The sequence below is a fragment of the Convolutriloba macropyga genome, chromosome 4 (genome assembly GCF_964194025.1).
Source record: "Convolutriloba macropyga chromosome 4, txConMacr16.3, whole genome shotgun sequence".
Taxonomy (NCBI): domain Eukaryota; kingdom Metazoa; phylum Xenacoelomorpha; order Acoela; family Convolutidae; genus Convolutriloba; species Convolutriloba macropyga.
The window spans coordinates 7,693,773-7,720,169 of record NC_134471.1 but is presented as its reverse complement, the minus strand read 5'-3'; the positions used below and the strand labels follow the sequence as shown (position 1 = coordinate 7,720,169).

The 26,397-nt window shown below is 36.0% G+C and overlaps 1 protein-coding gene across 5 annotated transcripts in view; it reads left to right on the top strand.

Moving 5' to 3' along the window:
• Nucleotides 1-26,397, top strand: part of LOC142338243 (chymase-like) — a 46,298-nt gene that overhangs the window by 10,989 nt on the left and 8,912 nt on the right. For all 5 annotated transcript variants that reach the window (XM_075387911.1, XM_075387912.1, XM_075387915.1 and 2 more), the window contains exon 4: nt 3,664-3,853. In XM_075387911.1, the coding sequence (XP_075244026.1) occupies nt 3,664-3,853 (190 nt within the window). The remainder of the gene's footprint in view (nt 1-3,663; nt 3,854-26,397) is intronic.

Below are 26,397 nucleotides of genomic sequence, written 5' to 3'. Positions count from 1 at the left end.
ACATATGGGCGAATTCCCATCATAGTGGAGGGGATTGAGCTTGAATTCTTTCATACTTAGTATAACATATTCATTCATGCAATAGTCTAATATTTCGACATCATTCTGTAAATACCCTATAGTTAGATCTTTACCAGTTTTATGACTGTTTTCATTATTAAAGTTATCTACTTCTTCTTGTGTTGGTAATTTATTATGTAGTGAGGTTATGTAGTGAGGTTTCTTTTTTTAGATTACCTATAACTTCTTGGTAGTCATCTAAACCAAAGTATTCATATGGATATAATGTTTTATTTTTACACCCGTATATCTTTACCATTTGATCTAGAGGCATAGCTGAGAAGTTATAACTATCTTAGACTTATCAGCAGCTAATGGGATGCTATCTACTTTTCTTTTATCATTATTCTGTTTGAAGAGTTCATTGTATATTAGGTTGAAGTCATAGCTAGAGCCATTGTGGAATATTACAGGAATGAAATTTTGTTGTTTGTACCTCAGATTACTTATTCTCATGCTGGTCCTCTATATTTACCAGTTTCATGACAATGATCTTTTACTTTAATAATATATGTTTTGCTGCAGATATGACAAGTGTTATTGGTTTCATGATATAACTTATCGTCTTCTGTGAATATCATCTTTTCATTATGCTTGAGATTATTTTCTGTTTCTATTTCTTATAGATCTCTAGCAAGTCCTTTGATGCAGCTTAAACCGAAGTAGTGCTTGAAGTTACCTTGCCAGGTTTAGGCCACAGCTATTGCAATATGTTCAGCTATTGCATATTTATGGGTCTCCGACCATGCTTCGCCATAATCATTAGTTGAGACTTCAACAATGCAACATTCTATATCGGCAGTTATAATATTTTTTATATTCTGACGTTTGTGTTCATTTATAAAACTAATATGTTTTTTCTTAGGATAAACAATCTCTGGTTTGAATGAGTTGTTGCATTCGTGTTTATCATATTTAATTTGTGAGTTAAACCAATAGGTACACCTATCGCAATAATAATATTTAATGTTATTTTTATTTGGGCGATCTAACAGGGTTTTTATATTTTTTATTAGGGCACAGTATTCTATTTGACCATTACTCCAAACCAGTATTCTTACATCGTTTATATCTTTATTAAAATCATCCACTTGTTTAAACAATTCTACTTCGCCCCCACCACAGGGGGTGTATAACCAAATAATAATATTGTGTAATTTCTGTATTCTTGATATATAACCGAAGTCATCTTCATGTTGTTGTCTTGTTTCAATTAGTTTATCTACATATTTACTTTCTCGAGTTGCATTACCTATGACTGGATGTAACCATGCGGTGATAGTTAGTTGCAAGCAGTTGTATTTATAACTTCGTATATTTAATATGGATTTAGAGATTTTGAGATCAGCTGGTAAATTTATATGGGTACCAAAAGATGCTTTAGTTGGTTCAATGTTTAACTGAATACTTCTCATTCCAAGAAACTCGAAATCATAACCATAACTTTCATATATTTCCTTTCTAAAGTTTAACCATCCGTGAAACGGCTTCGCCGATTGTGTGAAGTCTCCATTTTCATATATTGCGTTATTAATAATATAGTCAGTATTGAAAAATATTTTAATAGTTTTAACTTCTTCTTTGGTTCTCTTTATGTACTCACACTCAGCTGTTATCTTATATTTAAAACTCTTAAATTTTCTATACTGGTAATAGTTTTTAATTTCTTCTAAAGAGTAATTAGTTGCTTCATCTACATCTTCAATTTAATTCCCACCTTTATCTGTAATATAAAACTCTCTCATGTTCTGACTGGAGTTTATATCGAAGTCTTCTGTGTTTTCTAGATACTTACGATTATGACTATATGAGTGAGTAGTTAGAGCTAATTTATTCCTAAGTTCTTCATGACATTCTTTACATTCATATCCGTGAAAGGGGCTTTGCCCTTGGTTCCCCAATGGCTTCGCCGATCTAATTTTAGAGTAGATGTTGTTATCGGTTTTGGCTTTAGCTTTAATAATATAATCATCTTCATCCGAATTATACACCCTCTCCGAGATTTTTTCTTCTTCAGACTCAAACATTTTCTCCAATAGCTCCTTATGTTTGAGATCGTTTGATTGATGCCTGTATAAACCCTTCTCTGTTTCAAAGGATAAATTACAGACATCGCAGAAGAATATGACACTAGTATTAGTTGATTGAGACATGATGTATTTATTTAGGGAAATAATGAAAAAAAATATTTTTTCGAAAAATGAAAATGAAATGCAATAAGTGTATAAATAAACCTTGGAAAGAATGTAGTAATAATTGTAAAGAATTAGAATATTCTTGTTATGTATGTAAAAATATGGTTAAAGTGAAAGATTATATAGAACATTTGGGATATCATTATTCTGATCCTGGTCAATATCTAACATGTAGTATGTGTATTGTTTATAAACTTATATCATTATATAGATTTAGAAATAGGAAATGTAGACTATATATTTATCTTCATAGATATAGATATGGACATACTAGAAATCAATTCAGAGAGCATGTTTATAAATATAATATTGAAGAAGCTAATTCTTCTTCTTTTAATTTATCTGTCATGTAGTTTTTGTGTTTTATTGATATTTTAGATTTAGACTTTTTTTTCTTAATTAATACCAGATTTAGAAAAAATAATAAGCTGGTTTTTTATTCAAGTTACACTGAAAAACACTAACACTAATCACTGTGTTGCCAACGATCTCAGTGTTTTTTGACTGTGCTCTTATTGTTCAAGTTATCCACGAAGTGGTTAAAACAATTTTCGCAAGTTTGTTTTACGTGCTTGTTACACGATCTCATCTGCGAAGCAGTTCAACGGGGTTGTTTTACAAATTCACTGATTAGTTATACTGAAAAACACTAATCACTGTGTTTCCACCGATCTCAGCGTTTTTTGACTGTATTATCATCACAGTGTGTCCCATATACAGCCTCGCAGTACTGATCTGCGAAGCAGTTTCACTGATCAACCTTACTGTGAATTTGATTTTTTTTTATCTCACTTAGTTTTATAGTATTTCATCAAAGTCGGGGGACGTTCACTGGAGTCAGTGAGGAAGGAACCCCAAACCTTCCGTTTGCTAAAGCAACTTAACTAGACTCGATGATTTAATTACTACACCAAGTGAAACAGAAAGTTTTAGTTTTAAATTGATTAAATATTGATTAGGGGATATATGAAAATTTTAATTATTTTATTATTTCTTCCAATTTTTGTTCAAGTTTTCTTTTTTGTTCAAGTTTTTTCGCAAGTTTGTTTACGTGCTTGTTACACGGTCTCACTAGTTTTTTACTAGTATCTGGGGACGTCCACTGGAGTCAGTGGAGATAGAACCCAAACTATCCGTCTGATAACGATTAATTACCAGCTTAACTCGACACTAGTGGTTTAAACCAAGTGAGACAAGAAATGATAGATTTAAAATATAAAAGAAGTGAATATAGAGAGATTGTATAGTAGTGGATAAAACAAGGAAATCGACAAGTAGTAAAATTTGGCCCTATTCGACATGCGCGATTAGCGTTTGGAGAACGGGCCAAATTTTGCTAGTGGTTAGTTTCCTTGTTTTATCCACAACTGGTGGATAAATACTAGTGGATTCTTTCAAAATGTTTCAGTACTATTCACTTACACATGAAACGAGTGCACGATATTGCCTTGATTCGCATATCTGACTTCATGCTCAATTTGTTTACACAGCCCATACCCTTATGCACAGAATATGTAACTGATAGAGTTCTGCTGGGAACGTGTGGAATGGGATCAACAACTGTGGAAAATGACAAAGAATGTTCCCAAGTTACTCAGGTGGGTACGTTACTAGTGTAACAAACACGAAACACAAGACCATTATTTTGCTCATTTCCTTTAAAATCCTTCGTTTTTTTGTGGCTTTGGCCCAATTTGGAACGCAAATGGGTACTGTCTGTGAGCCGCGAAATTTTTTTTACTTTTTTCCTTTTTCCGGAAACCAATTACTGGCAAAGAAAATTTCATAATTAAGACAACTTGTTCCGCTGAAATTGATAAAATGATATAAATTTGTCTTCAATAATTTTTAACTAAGAATGTCTTAGCTTGGTGCACGTCGTTTAAGAGGAAATGCTCCAAACAATCATCCCTCGATCAAATGCTCAAGTTAATAGCGCTTTAAACCTCTTCCTCTTTTGGTATTTTATCAAACACGAATTTCGATCAGTTTTTCTCCTCACAGGAGTAGATTAAAAGTTTTTGTGGTTGCCACCCTTCACTGGGTGAGATTTAATTCATTGAGAAGACCGATGTTTTATTTCCCACTCGTTGGGTGCGTCAAGTATTGTGGTAAATGTTCCCCAGTTTCACATAAAATGCCGCCTTACGCTAATACTCAAGTAATTTTTGCAATTATCTTTGCGGATGTGCCATGCATTACTCCAACGTAGGAAAAAATTTTTCGTTAAAAATTGTTAATCACCAATTTTGGTGAGAAATTTTTGTATTCATTGCTTTTAAACTCTTCTAATAATTTGTGAGAGACCCATTCAACCAAAGGAAGAACCTCTGCCAAAAACAATTGAACAATTTGCTGAAAAGTTTGTCAAACACAGATAATGTTTTTATGCGAGGACGAAGATCTCAGCTCATCAAAAAAACAGGAAAAAACTTTCAGTGAAAACAATGTGTATAAATATAATAATAATCTGATTTCAGTCAAAATTTCTTGATCAATAGCAAAGAGAATGCACACAAAGCAGAAACAGAATAACTGTTTACGTTTTCTGAAAGTCGATGCAGTGCAATTTTGTAGTTTTCCAAATCGACAATATTTTTTAGATAACCTTCCTCTATATTTTCTCAGAGCGTTTTCAAAATCAATTCGTGGCAACTTCTGTTGCATCTGAATCTACAGAATATTTTATCTTGCTGATGGTCAAGAGAGGTGATGTTCTGCTAATTGCCAGGAAAGGTGGAAAGGTAATTTAAGGGTGGTCCTGCAATTATTAGAAAGAAAGATTCAAACTCTATCTTTTTCTTTTAATTTCAACTCTTTTAAATTGAATTTACAACAATTTGATTTTTTTGTTTATTTCTAAAAATCGCCCCTGAAAACTTCATTAACTGTTGTTCCGATTGTGTTCCGACCAAATTCTGAACATTCTAAAGAAGAGTTTAACATTTTACCTCTTTTCAAGGCCAAGAGACTGCTAGGAACGCTAAAACTCCAAATAATATTCTTAGATAAAACATTCATAAACAGACAGAGACGTCGACAAAAATAAGAGTAGCCGGTGAAGCAATCCTTTGATGAGTTAATTCAATACTGAAGTCAAGAGCACAGTCGGTTTCAATTTTTTAAATTTATAGACAAAGACATGCATTGATTTAAAAAGAAGTTTTCTGCAAACAGTGTTTGTTCAAAGTTTTCGTTTGCAAGCAAATGTTTTGAAAAGAACTGATAATTAGAAAAAAAGCAAATATTCCAAGGTAAATTCTCAGTTAAAACGGCCAAAAACGAAGAACTGATAGTCGAAAAAAAACAATTATTTCATGGTGGTGTTTTTTCTTTTTCATAATAATATTATTTTATCTATTGTAGCAGTGGAAATACTAAATGCACCCCTTTAACCAATCAGAGACTGAGAAGAAACTATTCTCTTTTATATAGAGAGAACTGAACTAACTGTAGTCAGTCTTTTAATTAGATACACCATGTGTATACGATTGACTCCGGTGCTATACTTCTTAACCACCGTAATAATAGAAGTTTACTCTCAGTGTTTTAAAGAGTCGGTTAGTTCTAGAGATATAGGTAAGTCTACTTCGCGCGCAGAAATAAGTAGCCCTAGCTCTTTATGCTTTAAGGCTGTAAAAGGAGCCCATATCGGCTCTGACTTAACTGGTGCGACCAGTGAGTTAACAAACTCTAACCGTAAAAAGAACACGCACAAAACACCCTTTTCCCTCCTAGAAAGAAATCTAGAACTGGATTACATAGCTTTTTTCTCTTTATTTACATAAACTTAAGAAAAAGGGGAGCACAGCCCCAACAAAACAAAAACCATTAACAAATAAGCAAAATAACTAACTAAAATGGGCCATCACATTGATCAACCTTCTTCCCACGTTCCGACACACTTGGACGAATTACAACTAGCTGTTCTTACACAACAGAAAAGGCGTTTAACAAGCGAAGATTTACCCTTTGATGTTAAACACTATGAACACCAAGATAAATTGAACACCCTTTTAAATACAGCTAAACAGCTTAAATACCACTATTTTGCAGTAGAACACAACCTCACCTTTCTTTACCAGAAAAGGCATCACAGGTTTCACGAACCGCCTTTCTTTCATATTTAGTTGAAATTTACGGAACTCAACTCTCAAAAGGTTCAGTTCTTTTCATTTGTGATCCACTCACAAATAGTTATATCTCTTTAATATACGATACTCTGTTTCACCCATTATCAGACACACTATTTGAATTCCTTAACGGAATATGGTCTGAAATACAACCATCAGACAGGAAAGGATTGTTCAGAAAATCTTCATTCAATTTTCTTAAACGCCTTGCACCGGATCTAAATACTAATGCTTTACACTCTCGAAAAGAAAGCGTGCACAAAATCGCTCGAGAGGAAATGGAAGGATTCACTCAACTTCTCAAAGTTTATATTAGCTCTGTCACAGATCCACATTTAAACGAAGAAGAGATTTTTGACTCTGTTACACTTCTATCTTGGTATCTACACAGATTTTGGAAAAGTCTGGTTAGACACATCTTTCCGGCCTTTAAACTAATAGCGGAAACGTATCCACGAATAATTACCAAATAAACAGAAACACTCCATTATATATATGACGCAAATGGTTTTCCACAAAATTTTGTGAACGTCACGGAAATTCCATCGGAAATTATACAAAAATTATCAATTGAACCATCAAAACATAGAAATTAAAAATTATAATGCAGAAACACAACCATTTACTTGTACAAATATTATAGAAAACACAAACAATTCTTTAGAAGTCTCACCTATTGAAAAAATGGAAACAATAATTCACTCTCAACAGTCAGAAAGCCGTATAAACGAGACCACAGAAACAGATTTCAATTCAACACTGTTATATGATGGAACACTCTTTTCATCACACACGGTAAACATATTAATTGATCTTGAAGATAATGATCAGAATAATAATTCAACTACTAAAACACAAATGTTTATCAAAATCATCAACACAGACAACCTGTGGATTCAACTTAATTGACACAAAATTCAAACCCATTAAACACAACTATACCACCATTACCAAATATAAACACACCTTTACCACGTCTACACAGACAGAATTCCGTACACTTTAAAACGCAAACCATCATTCTAAATAATTCAACCCAACCCACACAGGGGACCAACCAAAATATCCAAATTACTCCAAAACAATTAGTAAACATAGTCAGACAAATAAACTCACAAAATACACGACAAAGTACAAACGTACCGACTCCTTATTATCTACAAGCAGCTTCTACACAAACGCCATCACCTGTAGTTCGTAGGAATACACAAATGATGTATCCCTTCCTAGGCGGCTCGGTACCAATGCAACAGTCGTTACGACCGTTAGACGGTACTGATCCCATCTATACAACAGAAGATTTTCTAAATGCTAACACAGCAAAAATGGTAAGGACAGTAGGACCAGACTGATTCACCATTTCATGAAGCCTGGATCTTGAAACGGATTGCCATTATCCACACGGCCCTAATAGGACCAGCACAACAATGGTATTCACATCTCCCACTTGACATTAAAAAGGTTTCGCAAGCATTTTACCGCGAATTTCAGAAAACTTTTGATAATAAATAATCGCAAACACAAGCGAAATTATTATTAGAGAGCATAACGCGTGCTTCTGGTGAACAAATTGAAACACTAGCACTCAGATTAGAACAAATGACTCGAAAAGCATATGTTACAATGCCCCGGATATGCGGAATGCACAAATGAATGACGCACTAGTCAAAGCACTTGATCCACAATTAGCTAGAATAGCATTGAAAAAGATTGCAAATCACAAGTCAACCGCAATAGAACCACAATTTCCATTTGCACAACTTGTTGAAAAAATACACCAAGAACATATTACACGAACACATATTGATAGACACAAATTAAATACAAATCCCCCTTCTTCACACCCAATTAACAATCTCTCACTCGAGATAGATAATCTTACAGTAGATGATATACACGCAATGGAACAAGATATTGCTCACGGAATAAATCTAGTACGACGCACGCACTCAAATGACCCCAATTTCAAAGGAAAACCACTCCTCCTAAAATTTTGTAAAAAATGCTCACGTTCAGGACATACTAATTCTACATGCCCTAAGAAAAGGTATACAAAACCACTTGATAAGCGTAATTTTCTAAAACAAACTTTTAACCAAGCAATGGAAGGTAATCAAAACCTCCCTAATAGACAAGTTACATCGAATAACATGACAAGTAAACCACTAACATTTTCACATCGCTCTCGCAGCAATAGCCGAGAACAAAGAAATTACTCAAGACACAGAAGTCCAAATAAAATCTCGCAAAACAACACGAAACTCTATTACGGAAATAGCAATTTCAAACCACCGAGTAGAAACGGTTCACCATACCCAAGACCAAGTTTCCACAATAATTCACAATATAAATTTAGACCACAATCACCTCACTATAATAAAGACGGAAATCGTTCACGACCACCGTTCTCACGGTATAGACTTCGTAGCGTTAGAAATTATATTAATTCATTACTAGATCAAGAACAAACACACAACACTACGTCGAACACTGAAAATGTAGATACAACAAATCTCTCCAAGGAAACACTTCTCGAACAACAATTTAATGATTTACTTTTAGAATTGAAGCAGGATACACAAGACGAATATTTTAATTGACAGGAAGAATGTAACACTATCACTGAAGATTACATTCTCTCCACCTCTTGTAAAAAAACATATGGGTACTACCACTCACAATATACACATAACAAACACTCGATCATAAGAGAACAATCTCTCCACCACATCTAGAAGTAGATTTCCTATTAGACTCTGATGCAACAATTAATAAACTAAAAACTGACACGTGGAATGAAATCAGGGAATATCACAAATTACAATTGAAAGCAACAACATTTGTTCTGTCAACAGCAAATAATTCTAAATTACAGTCAAAAAGTAATGTAAAACTTACACTTTACTCGGATGTAACTGAGAGTCGAATTCTCAAAAACAATTCGTTTTCACTCACTTTCCATGTAACGAACAAAAAATTTAATATTCTAGGTACACCCTTCCTAAAAAAAATAAAAAAATTATCTTATACACTTGAGATTAAACTTAATAATGACGTAAAATCACTAACATTTTTTGATTCATCAAAAAAACCACCCTCATATTATTCACGAAAATTTCCAGTAATTGGAGATAATTAGTATATTTTACTCAATCTGAACACCGTATCTTAACATACTCCCTAACCGCGTTCTCTATAATGGATAAAAACACTCTCGAATATCCTTATCAATCATTTATTCAAATATTAATACAAAATCCTTTACATCACCCGTTGACACTGATAAAAGGAATAATTGGATATGCACAACAAGATATTTCGCTCAACGACTATCAAACTACAAAATATCGCATCAATGAACTCACAGAATTCATGGATGCTTATACATTAAATTGCTTCAATCAAGGTACGTCAGAAACACTTATAAAACTATATTGCTTAGATCTTAGCAAACAATAAGAACGCGAATACAACTCACAACAGAAAAATTTCACCATACCCTTTGACGTCTCAAAAATCACCGAGACAGATAAAGAATTCCTCACTGTTTTTAATTTCGAAAACACAAAATTAACACAAACACAGTTTGAGAAATCAGCACAGCTTTTCATACAATTTCAAAAGTGCTATGCAACTTCGAAATTCGATGAATAACTTCGGAAAATTTAAATTAGAACTAAATCTTCCTCTTAAAGCCACCGCTATCATTAAGAAGCAAAGAGCTACTCGTATTCCACTCCAATTACAAGATAGATTACAGCAATTACTCGATATCTTCACACACTTTGATATTATAGCACCCGTAAACACAGACTCTTTAACCACCGGAAGTACATTTATCAACCCTGTATTAATTCTCAAAAAAGGAGAATCTCTAAAAATTGTCTTAGACGCTCGTCAATTAAACACAATGATTGACGAAGCAAAATGTAGTTGGCCCACAGAACCAATTCAAGTTATTCTATCGCGGATTAAAGGGTCAATTTTCTCTGTAGCAGACATGAACAGTGCGTATAACCAAATGCCACTCAATAAACCATCACAAAGGCTCACAAATATTGTGATCGCTTGAGAACAATACTGTTTTAAACGCTCGTTTCATGGTATTTCTACGGGCCAGCAGCTTTCTCATCTTTTCTGAACAGTATTTCCAAACCACTAATTAGGAAAAAACAAAATAATCACCTATTTGGATGACGTTTTCATCCAAGATACAACAACAAACACAATGTTGCAAACGCTTACTCACTACCACACTACTTTATAGAATAAAAATCTCAAAGCCGCTCCAGATAAATCTTTCTTTTTCTTAGACTCCGTTGAATTGTTAGGACACCAAATACAAAATAATCACATACACCCACGCAAATGAAAAATCGACGGATTTCTAAAACTCCAACCACCCAAAATAAAAATGAAATTCAAAACTATGTCTGATTTCTCACATTCATTTTAAAATATATATACAACCTACAAGTCATTCTTCGACCTTTTCATCTCCAACTCAGATACAACAGATTTTAAATGGACTCCTGAACTACAGCAAACATTTGATAGAGTCAAAAAAGAACTGACGGAAGAAACACTCCGCCTCGCAATTCCTAATTCAGAAAAAACTTTCTACATTCTGTGCGATGCCTCCAATTATGGCATTGGAGCAACACTCCTACAGAAAAATCAATTTCGAAAAAGAGAACTATTATCGGCAAACTTTCGTCTATTTTCTACCACAGAACTTAGATTATCCCCTATTCTCCGCGAATGCTCAGCCATTATATATGCACTTTCAGAATATGAATTCCTTAATCAAGGATCTAAACACCCAATAATACTATAAACTGAACACAAACCAATTTTATTCTTATTTATACAAAAGAATAAACCAAATCACAGAGTTTATAAGTTTCGATTAATATTAAAAAAATTTCCAAACCTACACATAGTTTGGAGGGAAGGGAAAAATCTTCCACTTCCAAATCTATTAAGTGGCTCACTGACTACCACAACACAAGACGAACACCGTCTTCACACAGTCGAAATACCAGACTCAATTAAATTCTTTATGACGCATAACCAAAATACACAACCTATACAACCTATACAACCTGTCACTACTCTGTATCAAAAAAAAATATATTAACTCAGTATCTACAGACAGTCATGTGGAATCACATTTTCCAATCTATTTACAGATTAAAGATAACCATTTTAAAGTTCAACTAGAAAAAGATCTTTATCTTCCAGTATCACACACTGAATTTAAAACCAAAGCACAACCTTTGAAGAATCTACACCAACGAAAATTACAACAATTTAAAAATAAATATTCATCCCCAGAAAACTATCCAATTATACAACACACAGACGTCTCATTAAACACTAACAAAACAACCCTTCATACAATCTAATCACGACCCAAACTACGCCGAATTAGTAAATAGTATCACATTTTCACCTCCAGTGATGGACAACTTTATACCAAAATCACCCACCATTTATAATTATTTTTACGAAGAACAAACTGAAATAGAGGATACACTTCTCTATAAAACTCAACAACAAGATCCAGTATAAGACAAATTTTGCTTGGGAAACGGCATAAAAAGTTCCCCCCTACCCCGTCACTCACTATTCGAGAAAATGAAGGATTACTACACTATTATAGACGTTTCCAAAATTTAAGCATTAATGAAGACAGTAATCTCTTCTATCACATACAAGAAACAACATCACCAAAAATTTGTGTACCAGTCTCTCTTTTCATAGCCATTTTCTATAGAGCACACTCCCATGATCTTTCAGGACACCCTGGTCGTGAAAAAACACACGCAACGATCACGGAAAATTACTATTTTTCAATCATTAATATACAGATAGCAATACTCACACAAGATTCCACAAGATAGCAATACTCACACACGCTTAAGTTTCCAGACGAGTAAATTCATGCCAAACCTCTTAATGGCACCGCAGCAGCCATTTCTAGAAGTTTCACCATACTTCAATCACCGTATTTCTATGGACACAAAAGGCCCAATTTCGTCGTCTTCTGATGGAAACTCTTACGTCTATGTTATTGTGGACGCATTCACACACTGTGTTGTTCACACACGGAAAATTCACACATTTCTGCAGTTCAAAGAATGTACAATTCAAACCACGTACGCCATACGCACTGTGGTCTAATGGACTCGTTGAAGATAGTAACCGCCAATTAAATACAATTCTTCGAACAGTCCTAGACTCACAATATGACACGTGGTCACATAATGTGAAAGTTTTTCCGTTTGCATTTAATTCACATGTTAGAACTAACATGAATCTTTCACCATATGAACATGTATTTGGTCAAAAACCAAAGAAACCCAAAATGTTCAATCTATCTTCAACCAAAGATAGTTTGGGAAATTGCAAACCCAGAGAAAATTCACCCTGTAACTCATTACCAAATCACACACATACTGACCACTTAGGTCATCACCCACAAATTAAAAAGTTCCAGAAAGGGACCTTTGCACATTGGTTTCTTAATCGTGAAAAGATACACTCGGAAGTTTATAACGAAGTACATAATTATTTAAACCAAAATAAACATTTACGCACATTTATAAATCGCCGCTTTGGAACGGCGCAACCACTCAAAATAAACACTTATGTTTTAGACTCTTTAACCACCGGAAATACATTTATCAACCCTGTAATAATTCTCAAAAAAGAGAATCTCTAAAAAGTGGCTTAGACGCTCGTCAATTAAACACAATGATTGACGAAGCAAAATGTAGTTGGCCCACAGAACCAATTAAAGTTATTCTAACACGGAATAAAGGACCAATTTTCTCTGTAGCAGACATGAACAGTGCGTATAACCAAATGCCACTCGGTAAACAATCACAAAGACTCACAAATATTGTGATCGCTGGACAACAATACTGTTTTAAACGCTTGTTTCATGGTATTTCTATTAGCCCAGCAGCTTTCTCATCTTTTCTGAACAGTATTTCCAAACCAATAATTAGGAAAAAACAAAATAATTACCTATTTGGATGACGTTTTCATCCAAGATACAACAACAGACACAATGTTGCAAACGCTTACTCACTACCACACCATTTTAGAGAATGAAAATCTCAAAGCCGCTCTAGATAAATCTTTCTTTTTCTTAGACTCCGTTATATTTTTAGGACATCAAATACAAAATAATCACATACACCCACTCAAATCAAAAGTCGACGGATTTCTAAAATTCCAACCACCCAAAATAAAAAAGAAATTCAAAACTATGTCTGATTTCTCACATTCATTTTAAAATATATATACAACCCACAAGTCATTCTTCGACCTTTTAATCTCTAACTCAGATACAACAGATTTTAAATGGACTCCTGAACTACAGCAAACATTTGATAGAGTCAAAAAAGAACTTACGGAAGAAACACTCCGCCTCGCATTTCCTAATTCAGAAAAAAACTTCTACATTCTGTGCGATGCCTCTAATTATGGCATTGGGGCAACACTCCTACAGAAAAATAAATTTCGAAAAATGGAACTGGTATCGGCAAACTCTCGTCTATTTTCTACCACAGAACTTAGATTATCCACTATTCTCCGAGAATGATTAGCCATTATATATGCACTTTTAGAATATGAATTCCTTATTCAAGGATCTAAACACCCAATGATACTATAAACTGAACACAAACCAATTTTATTCTTATTTACACAAAAGAGTAAACCAAATCACAGAGTTCATAAATTTCGATTAATATTAAAAAAATTTCCAAACCTACACATAGTTTGAACGGAAGGGAAAAATCTTCCACTTCCAAATATATTAAGTCGCTCACTGACTACCACAACACAAGACAAACACCGTCTTCACACAGTCGAAATACCAGACTCAATTAAATTCTTTATGACGCATAACCAAAATACACAACCTATACAATGTCACTACGCTGTAGCAAAACAATATTTTGATTCAGTATCTACAGACACTCATGTAGAATCACTACATTTTCCAATCTATTTGCAGATTAAAGATAACTATTTTAAGGTTCAACTAGAGAATGATCTTTATCTTACAGTATCACACGCTGAATTTAAAACCAAAGCACAACCTTTGAAGAATCTACACCAACAAAAAATACAACAATTTAAAAATAAATTTTCATCCCCAGAAAACTATCCAATTATACAACACACAGACGTCTCATTAAACACGAACAAAACAACCCTTCATACAATCTAATCACGACCCAAACTACGCCGAATTAATAAATAGTATCACAATTTTACTTCCAGTGATGGACGACTTTATACCAAAATCACCCACCATTTATAAATATTTTTACGAAGAACAAACTGAAATAGAGGATACACTTCTCTATAAAACTCAACAACAAGATCCAGTACTAAGACAAATTTTGCATGGGAAACGGTATAAAAAATTCCCCCAACCCCGTCATTCACTATTCGAGCAAATAAAGGATTACTACACTATTATAGACCTTTCAAAAATTTAAGCTTTAATGAAGACATTATTCTCTTGTATCACATACAAGGAACAACATCACCAAAAATTTGTCTAACACTCTCTCTTTTCATAGTCATTTTCTATAGAGCACACTCCCATGATCTTTCAGGACGCCCTGGTCGTGAAAAAACACACACAACGATCACGGAAAATTACTATTTTCCAAACATTAATATATAGATAGCAATACTCACACAAGGTTGCTTAAGTTGCCAGACGAGTAAATCCATGCCAAACCTGCAGCCATGACACCGCAGCAGCCATATCTAGAAGTTTCACCATACTTCAATCACAGTTTTTCTATGGATACAAAAGGCCCAATTTCGTCGTCTTCTGATGGGAACTCTTACGTCTATGTTAGTGTGGACGCATTCACACACTGTGTTGTTTTCCATCCTTCACCCAAAAATGATGCCACAAATGCACTCACAGTATTATTTGACCACTGGATTGTTAAATTTGGCATTCCAGATTTTTTGGTAACACATAACGGAAATTAATACATTAACGGAGAATTCACCCATTTCTGCCGTACAAAAAATGTACAATTCAAACCACGTACGCCATACGCACTGTGGTCTAATGGACTCGTTGAAAATAGTAACCGCCCATTAAATACAATTCTACGAACAGTCCTAGACTCACAATATGACACGTGGTCACATAAAGTGAATATTTTTTCGTTTGCATTTAATTCACATGTTAGAGTTAACATGAATCTTTCACCATATGAACTTGTGTTTGGTCAAAAACCAAAGAAACCCAAAATGTTCAATCTATCTTCCACCACAGATAGTTTGGGAAATTGTAAACCCACAGAAAATTCACCCTGCAATTCATTACCAAATCACACACATACTGGCCACTTAGGTCATCACCCACAAATTAAAAAGTTACAGAAAGGAACTTTTTCACATTGGTTTCTTAATCGTGAAAAGATACACTCGGAAATTTATAATGAAGTACATAATTATTTAAACCAAAATAAACATTTACGCACATTTATAAATCGCCGCTTTGAAACGGCGCAACCATTCAAAATATACACTTATGTTTCAACTCCTTAACTCTTTATAGAGTTAAAGAGTTAAACTCAAAATAAAAGCTTATGTTTTAGACTCTTTAGCCACTGGAAATACATTTATCAACCCTGTATTAATTCTCAAAAAAGGAGAATCTCTAAAACTTTTCTTAGACGCTCGTTAAATAAACACAATGATTGACGAAGCGAAATGTAGTTGGCCCACAGAACTAACTCAAGTTATTCTTTCACGGATTAAAGGGCCAATTTTCTCTGTAGCAGACATGAACAGTGCGTATAACCAAATGCCACTCAAAAAACGATCACAAAGGCTCACAAATATTGTGATCGCTGAACAACAATACTGTTTTAAATGCTTGTTTCATGGTATTTCTAGTGGGCCAGCAGCTTTCTCATCTTTTCTGAACAGTATTTCCAAACCACTACCTAGGAAAAAACAAAATACTCACCTATTTGGATGACGTTTTCATCCAAGATACAACAACAGACACAATGTTGCAAACGCTTACTCACTACCACACTATTTTAGAGAATGAGAATCTCAAAACCGCTCCAGATAAATCTTTCTTTTTCTTAGAAAGTCATAGAAGTAATATAGTACCATATTACCCCAAAGAACTCTTCATTCAAGAACAAATGGAGAAATACTCTTCGGATAATTCCCTTTTAAAATTCCATCCAATGAAGCCACCACTTACCAAGTCAAAGACTGTCTCGTTCAGTCTAGACAATTTAGAGGTACCATCCACAAATGACCTTCCCCCACAACTAACTGGTAGCCTGTCCGAAATACCCGAACACACTTCGGAAAACTACACTACACGAAATAGTCGCCTTCGACGACAACCAATAAAAGACTATAGAGTATTCATACCACAATCAAAAATTTCGGCTTCACGAACAGCGCACACTTAAAACTATTCACACTTCACTATTAGAACACACATTAAATCACTGTTCTCGTTTTAAACAGCCGAATACAATTCAGCATAACACGATGAATAGATATAAAACACAATACCGATAAAAATACAATTCCCTCGTTCTCCTACACGAGAGGGATAATTCGGGTAGTTCTTTCACCCCTATCCCCCGTCATACAATTACTTTCACTGGGAAAGTTAATCAAACACCCTAACTCAGCAAACAAAGCACAAGGACTGTTTTTTCACCTGCTACCCTAGCAAAATCACAAAAACCCCTCCATCAGGAAATGAAAAGAAGGGAATTACAGGCCATTACCCACGATAATAATAAAAAGGAAATTAACTAAAAATTAAGTTAACAACCGACCCACAGCTCGGTCCGGGAACAATTCCCTAATCTCATTTATTTGCCAAGATATGATTCGGTAACTTTTTTGTACCCAACTATAAAGTCGTGGTCAGATAAAATCATATCGTCTAAAATCACTTCTCAGTCCTCCGTTCTTGCAATATAGTTGCTTCTCTCTTACTCTCTCTTCTTTCAACACTTTGAAAACCATCTACTAAACTCTCTCTCTCATCTCTTCTAATTCTCTCTCCTCTAATTCACAACTTAGAAAATCTCTAATTTTCTAAGATATAATCATAACTCACTTCTGCTCTCTTAACAAAACAAGAACTGTCTCACAGCACAGTTCTTTCGACTTCTGACTTCACCAACAGCTCACAGAAAGCTCTCAAATTTGCTCAAGGAAGCAACAACAACAAAAACACTCGAATTTCAATTTTCAGTCTCACAGTACTGAAAGCATCTCCTTCAAAACACTTGACAGGTATGCACATAACTTCTCAACACAGACTCGAAGTATTGTTTAAAAGAACATCCTACGCTGATATATTCAGCCTACGCCTTTAGATATATTCAGAATTTTTAAACCTAGACAGGTCCGTTTTCAGTATATTTTCTATAATTTAGATCACAATCTATATTCACACACTTGCTGTGAATGTGTCTTTACATTAGAGATTTTAATAGCGAACACATCGCTCTTTTCTATCTCCCTATCTTTCCACGATAAGCAACATCTAAACTCTCTGAAATTCTATACACAGACATTGTTTACACTGTTAATCTTGACGCTATCCCAGCCTGGTATAATATTAAATATATTAAGGAACTGCTAAGATTGGATGAACAATACGAACAAATTGTTAAACAACAACAACCCACCAAATGAAATTACATACCCACAAATTATCATTTCTTTTGAGAGAAAAGATTATACAGTCGCTGAAATATTAACAGTATTTTCTGCTGATTTTTTAGATCTCTTCTATCTACAAAATGCCATCCTAACAGAATCACCCTTAGCAGCAATCCGCGTAAGTGTACCCACTTTAAATCTTCCAATAACTGTTATCCCCACCTTTACTGACTATAAAATTTATTATTGCGATAATTGCCCCACTTTGGGCCAAAGATTATTGTCACAATTGCGTCCTCTACTCAACAATCAAACACTAACCCAAGTGCTCCCCCCGTCTGAGAATCGCCTAGTTGTTCATACAGCGAAACAACTAAACAATCAACACTTAAAAAGTCATCATTTAAACTCTTTAATAAAAAACCACAAATACAAGAAACCGAGGAACACCCATACTCAGTCATTACTACTACCAAATCTACATATAGACCTCCTCCTACTGGACACTCCCCCCACTTTACCCAACAATCGGTAATCCCATATCCCCCCATCAAAGTCAAACGCAAATAAACCAAACGCAAGCACCACAACAGCAACAAAATACCGCAGAAACTTTACTACCATACTCTGGTTTTCTTCCAAATACCTCACTCCCTCCAATCACACTTATACCAGCTCCTCCAGGAGCACCACAAACTGAATTACTTAATCATTCAAACACTCCACCATTTTCCACACAACCAATAAACTTTTTCCACACAGCAAACCCCGATAGGACAAGTAGCTCTGGATTGCCACAGCCAATTCATACTGTTTCAAATATTCACGATACCACTCATGATATTAGCTTACTTTCTGACACTTCTAATTCTGATCCAATTAGTTCTCAATTTTCTTCACCTATTGCACCCAAATTGCAAATAATCCTTTTAATCGGCCACAAGGACAAATAAGTAATTTTGAACGCTCGTTATCACAAGCACACTGGAACCACTCCTTTAATATAGTCAATTCATCACCATCATTTCAAAGTTCACTACCACTCAGATTTCCGGGTACACCACCCATTATCACTCTAAGCTCAAATTCACCGACACCAGATCCTGATCACCTGATCGACACTCTCATCATTATATCGGGAAACAAACCGACACAACAGGAACCTATCCAACTCTACCACTAAAATTAGACCCTAAATTTATTGTTCCCCCACCCGCTCTCTTTGGAGATCACGAAAACGGAGAACACTTACATAATTGGGCGAAACAAAGAATTTTTAAATCATACAAAATAACACCAGTTGAAAAACAAATAGCTCACAAATTATTACAAGAATCAAAAATCACATTCTCTGTTGAGATAATTGTTGAACAAGACAAACTTACATTTCAACCACAAGTGGCAGCACCGCCTATCTTTAGAGTTAAAACAAATCCATCACTCTTCATTTGTCAAGAAATACACTACAAATTCGATAGATACAAAAAAAACACCGCAGGCTATTTTGTCTTCTATAATCCACACTCTGAACTCTCTTACACAAGGCCACTACAAATCTAATTCTAATATTAATTAATTTATTCTTTTCATTTCAACTCCCAATAAAACAACCAATTAAAGTTGACCGACATAATATTTCTACACCCAAAACGGGCATACAAGATCTTGTAGTCATACACTATGATTGTTCACCAAAGCACATCACAAATATGCAATATTATAAACTTAACAAAATTGGTGAATGTAAAATTATACCAGCCGATTTCAAAATCCTCCCCACACAAGTACAAATTATTTCACAAATCCGAACTCTCCAAGTACGCGCTTTCGCTATACACGCCAAACTTAGCGATAAGGAAAACTTTTGTCACAAAATCGCACTCAAAAGAGGCTTTCGATTTGATCACGATAATTGGTATGTTAATGATATGGAACGACCTTTCTTTCCAACACAAATTGAAGCTCGTAGAGAACTTGCACTCGTTGGTCTAATAAGCAAAAACCACTACCGCCCTCAAATGATACAATTTGATGTATTAGACTACCCCCGTTGGCAAGCTAACATAGAAGAAAAACAAGGCCGTTTTCGTTTAGATCCTTATAGACAATTTTCTTTCCAACACGAAAGCATGGTTTATAATCCACCGGATCATAACTGGATTCCTAACGCCACAGATAATCCCTGGGCTAAATGTCCCGGTAAAGACTCAGAGCACGAATATTATGTCATCCACACACTAGGATGGTCACTACAATTAACTAACATCACTCTCACTTTTAATGTTGCCTCAGAACACATGTATTATGGCAAAGTTCGCATAAAATGTGATATAGAAAGAGGTTACTGTCCTCCAAATCAAGCTATTAAAGCCACTGTAATTTGGGAACCAGAACACCACTGCCGTATTTTTGATGTTTGAAGATCATATGCACGCATGATTAAACTCCAAAAAAAGATATTTTATCAAAACACTTGAGAATAATGAAATTAATTCTGGTCAGGAACATAATGCACACAAGTATTCAAGCCGTTTTCAAAAACAGCTTCATGATGAATCTGCACTCTCTCGTTTTGAGGTTCTCACAAAACCAATCTACAAATGTAATGAAGACCGCCCATATTACGCCACTCAACATCAAGATATTTTTTATACAAAATAAAGAAGGTTTTAATTTTGTCTCCGGAAAACCGTCCTCCGACTTTGATAACACACAAATCACAGTCCCTGATGGACCACCCTCTTTAACACCCTACACAAAAGCAAATATCCGTGATGGATATGCCATTCCACAAGAATCACAATTGTACCACAAATCAAAAAATACGAATTATTTAGAAAACAAAATTGGTTTGGAGTTGTTCACTCTATTGTCGAAATCGACTCCAAACTCGATTACATGATTAGTCGAGTCTTGCTCGAAATGGATCAAACAAGTTTGAATATTCATAAGAAACTCTGCGAATTAGACCGCGATTTGAAGCAAACCGCTTTTATTTTACTTACACAGAAATTTCCTTTAGTTGGTTAAATAATTACAGGACAGCGACACACATTCGCTACACTTAAAAGTCAAAATGCAATTTCACTCTTTTAATGTAAATTTGTTTCATCACCCCATTTATGTATTAGAGAATCAATGTTTCGAACGTATTCCTATATACTATCAAAATAAACTACAATTTGTAGACCAAGTCACCCGTAAGACCTTCCCTTGATCTGTTAAAACAGCATTTAAATCCGAGAAATTTGATCAACAAATCTCACTTGATGCAGAAGGCGATGACACATATCGCTTAACACCCTACCCAATTAAGGCGCGAAACCCCGTTAAAACTTTCACGCCTGACGAAGTAGAAAACCGCTTCACCCACGCCGATTTTACCGCGCAACAACTCGGAATACACAATCAACACGACTGGAGTAAATCAATAGATAAGATGAAATTTAATCAATTAGTCGATGACGCAGCTGAAAAACTTGAAGTACAATTCAAGCACAATTACAAGCACAATTCTCACAATTACGCACCGAATATAACGATTATTTCAACAAACTCTGTATTAATGGCAAAGAATTCGCCCTCTGCCGACCTGATTGGCGTGATTTGATTAATGGCAACTATTAAAAGAATCCCTCATAGGAATCTTTGGATACCCTTGGTACGTATTAAAAGAAATAGCCATAATGTGGACTGTATTTAGTTTTTTACAGTGGTTTTTCGGCCTATTTTGTAGTGCATTTAACACCTATAATCTAAACACTTTTAAGACCCTGTGGTACCCCGTGGTATCCACTAACCACCTAACCTATCCTTAGTGCAGTAAATTCATATTCAGTGAAATGCAGTACATTTGTAGCCTTCTGTTCTATGCACCTCTCAATCATACCACGATTGATTACCACAGTGACAGGTAGTTGTAACCTTGAGCTCAACTATCACAATGGCAGCGAATTGCCTAATCGCAGTCTGCCTTAACGTTTGTAACTAACAGTTGTCACTGAACATCTTCTGAATCACCTTATTCATCATACTAGGCCTATTGAATAGCGCAACACTTTCTGAGTACAACATGGCGCAGTCAGACATAATAGGACATACGGCGCTTGGACTTGAGCCCTTCTGGGACAAACCTAGCAGTAATCCAACAATATCATGGGAGAAATGGAGGAGTCAACTCAAAATGACCCTCGTCGCTAAGACAAACATCGAACTAGATGAACTACTCCAAGAGAGACCAACGACAACATTTACCCCTCCCCCCGAACCGGTAGAGGAACAACCCGTACAGAGTCCAACACAAACAATGGAAAGAGAACTAATGACGAGGTACCACCAGGCAATAGCCAAAGTGAAAAACGAATGCAATCAAATCGATCGAATAGGGGTCCTATGCGGCGACAAGCCATGGGACATGGCAGATAGAAAAACCAAATCTCTGATCCACCTTAGCCTCGGAATCGAAGGACGCAAGCACGCAAGAAAGTTCCCCCACACAAACGTGGAATCAAAATCAACAATGGAACTATGGGACGAATTAGAGCCAACGTTCATCCGCCCAAGAAATGTAACGTTCGATAGATACCTTCTGTTGACACGCAAACAACACCGAGGGGAAACATTGGAACAATTCCATTCTGCACTCAGATTGCTAGCGAACACTGTCAACTTGCAGATTTAGAAGATGACCTCCTAAGGGATATATTCACCGCAAACATGAAAGATCAAGAGATACAAAAAGAACAGTTAAAAACAACCCTCAACCCAGAACAGGCCCTCGAACTAGCCGTGAGCATCCAGTTAGGCATCAAAAGCCAATTAGCCACACATGCAAGGCAACCATTGGACGAGAGGAACCAGTCAGGGAAATCTCAAGCTCACGCTTCCGGGGTTCTAGCAGACCACCAACAACACCGCGAGGTATGGGTAGGAAACGGCAGAGGAATAAACAATAACAACAGAGCATCCACCCACAACTGCAGGAACTGCGGACAACCCTGGGATAGCAACCACCGAGCAAGGTGCCAAGCAATCGGTTAAACGTGCCGCCGATGCAACAAACAGAACCACTATGCGAAGGTTTGCATATCCAACCGACATACGATGACTCAGCGGACGAATACTCAGTTGACATGATGGAAACACCGGACGACCCCACAACAACATCGAAACTACGTATCCAGTATGGTCACAGTAAATTCGGGGTAATGGTCGACTCAGGAAGTTCCACTAGCATCGTCACGGAACAAATGGCGAAAGATATAGAGGCCAGAGATAGCAACACGTGGTGGAGCAGAACAACAAATCCAGTGAAACTAAAGAGCTACACCGACACCCCTATAAAAAACCTGGGAACACTCTACTGCGACATTGAGTGCAACGGCTGGAAGGCGGGACGCGCTGACATCATAGTGGTCCCGAACAAACACCGAGCGATTGTGGGAAGGGACCTATTCAAACCCCTAGGAAAACAACTAAAACAACACGACTCCCCAAAGTCCTCAGTTAAGAACGTCAATTCAATAGACACCCCTCAAATCCCCTCAATCAAGGAAGAAGTAGCAATTAAATACAATAACTTAACAAACCAGAATAGGACGATCCATAGATCATAAGGTAAAATCACATTTTAGGTCAAACTACACCCTGTCCATTAAAAAGGAAGACGCGTACCACTACAACTCGAAACACAAGTAGAAGAAGAACTAAAAAATTTACAGAACAACGGACATATAACCAAACTAGATAAATGTAGCGACGAATTTTTCATATCACCAATCGTAATCACAGTGAAGAAAGACAAATCAATAAAACTAGCAATGGACTCGAAAACAATCAACAAATCAATTCACAAAAACAAATATCAGATGCACAACATCGACTGCCTAATGGACAGCATCGCACAGACCATCACTCAATCGTCCGACGAAGGAGAAGTCCTATTCTCAACAATAGACCCACACTACGCATACAGCCAATTACCACTAGATGACGACACAGCAAAACAATGCAATTTCAATATCATAGGCGGTCAAGCCACAGGAACATATCGATTCAACACCGGCTTTTACGGACTAATACAATCTACCGAATACAATCAGTTTTCTGGACGATATCATTATCGTTATAGGAGGTAGTCTACAAAACAATAAAAAAAATTATTCAAGTGCCTAGAGAGACTAAATGAAGAAAACCTGGCAGTAAACCTTAATAAATGCCACTTCGCAAAAAATAAGATAACGTGGCTAGGCTATGAAATAGACCAAAAAGGTATTAAACCAATCGTCTCTAAGACACAGGCAAAACTTAATCTGAAGCCACCCTCACCCCATGAACAACTCAAATCATTCTTAGGAAGCGTCCACCACCTAACGAAAGTTATACCAAATCTAGCACCTCTATGTCGCGAATTCAGTAACTTACTACAAAAAGATACGAAATACGTATGGACAAATCAACACCAAACAAAGTTTGAAAACATAAAGAAATGCATACGCAACCTGCCTGACAGAAAACACACATAATGACACAAAAAGAAAGACCAGAGTTAAAACAGACGCATCAAGATCGGGCCTAGGGGCAGTCCTGGAACAAGAAACTTGCAACGGATGGGAGACAATATGCTACGCCTCAAGATTTTCAAATAAAGCAGAAGAAAAATACAGTATAAATGAATTAGAATTATTAGGAGTTGTATGGGCGTTAGAACACTTTGAACACTATTTATTAGGTCATCATTTCACAGTACGAACCGATCATAGGGCTCTTCTATCAATCCTTAAAGAACTATCAAGTAAAATCCGCCAAAGCCGCCTAACCAGGTGGTACGATAGATTAATCCCATTCAATTTTACTATAGAACACATTGCCGGAACAAAGAAGGGACCAGCAGATTACATGTCCCGAAATTCATCCGAACCTGCAAAACCCCCGAGCACGTATGACAAAAATTTTATAATAGCTCAAATAGACGTCATAAACGAAACACTACAAATCATACGCAAAAGAGGCAGACCAAAGAAACTGAACAATAACAAAACACAGCACAACACAAAAACGACGCATAACGATTCCAATGACATTAAAACAAATACAATGGAATCGTCCAACGATTTTCCAACAATTCCCTACATTGCCAAACCAATTGACAGAGAGGCAGGCCCAGAAAAGCTGACGTAGAATCGTCGAACGATTCACACTAACAAACTACAATACCGACAAACGCAGTATGACTACAAACAATTCACTAAAGAATAGAAAATACAGCCTACACAGCAGTCACAAGACATTTCAAACACAATTAAACACAACGAATATTGACGTCACTAGCAATACGCAAGACACACAGCAAACGAATACACAAGCGCATTTGCCAATTAACACAACTATACTCCAACAGCCTAATTCAAACAAACAACACAATTAACAAATCAGATGAAGCACCGAACCAATAACCCAAATAGCGCCACCGCTAAATCACCAGTGCAGAAAACATCCTTCTCAATGAGAAACTACCTAAGCCCTACCCCAAAATCATCGCATCCTACATCAGACGACCAAATCTCAAAACAACTGGAGAGCGTGTTCAATCAACAACTAATTGCAGCAATCATCAATAGAGATACGGTACTACGGGAGATAAGAGACTGCATAATCAATGAGGACCAAGCCCGATGCAAAAGCCTGAGCAAGCAGATATATGCAAAATGGGGAAGTCTAAGCGTCATCAACGGCTGCATACTGGTGGACAAAAAATTAGCAATACTCCATGCAACTCTTCCAGGAGCGTGGGGCATGACTGAACTAGGACAGAGATTATGGTGGCCATTCATCAACCGAGATTTAATCAATCAATCGAAAACGTGTCGACCCTGTACCGTATTCGGTAAGAATCTAAAATCCTAATACGAAAGTCCGATTTGACACCTCTTCCGCCATGCTCTGAACCAAACGAAGAACTTCAATTCAATTTCGGCGGACCAATATTTGATGGACAAGGGAGGGAAGTTTACTTCTTAGCGTGCATTGACCGTTTCTCGAAATTCCCAACTCTGAAATTAGTCTCAAACGCAAATGGCCCAAACATAGAAAAGTTTTTAAACAAATACATAACCCAACACGGGGTGCCTAGAAGCATTAGACTAGATCAAGCCAGATACTTAAAAGGCAATAAAATACAACTATTTATAAATTAATATATATGTATATATGTATATAATATCTATGTATAATAAACTATGTAAACGATACAACATTGAATTGATATATGCCCCAGCTACCAACCATCGCCCCATAGGACTAGT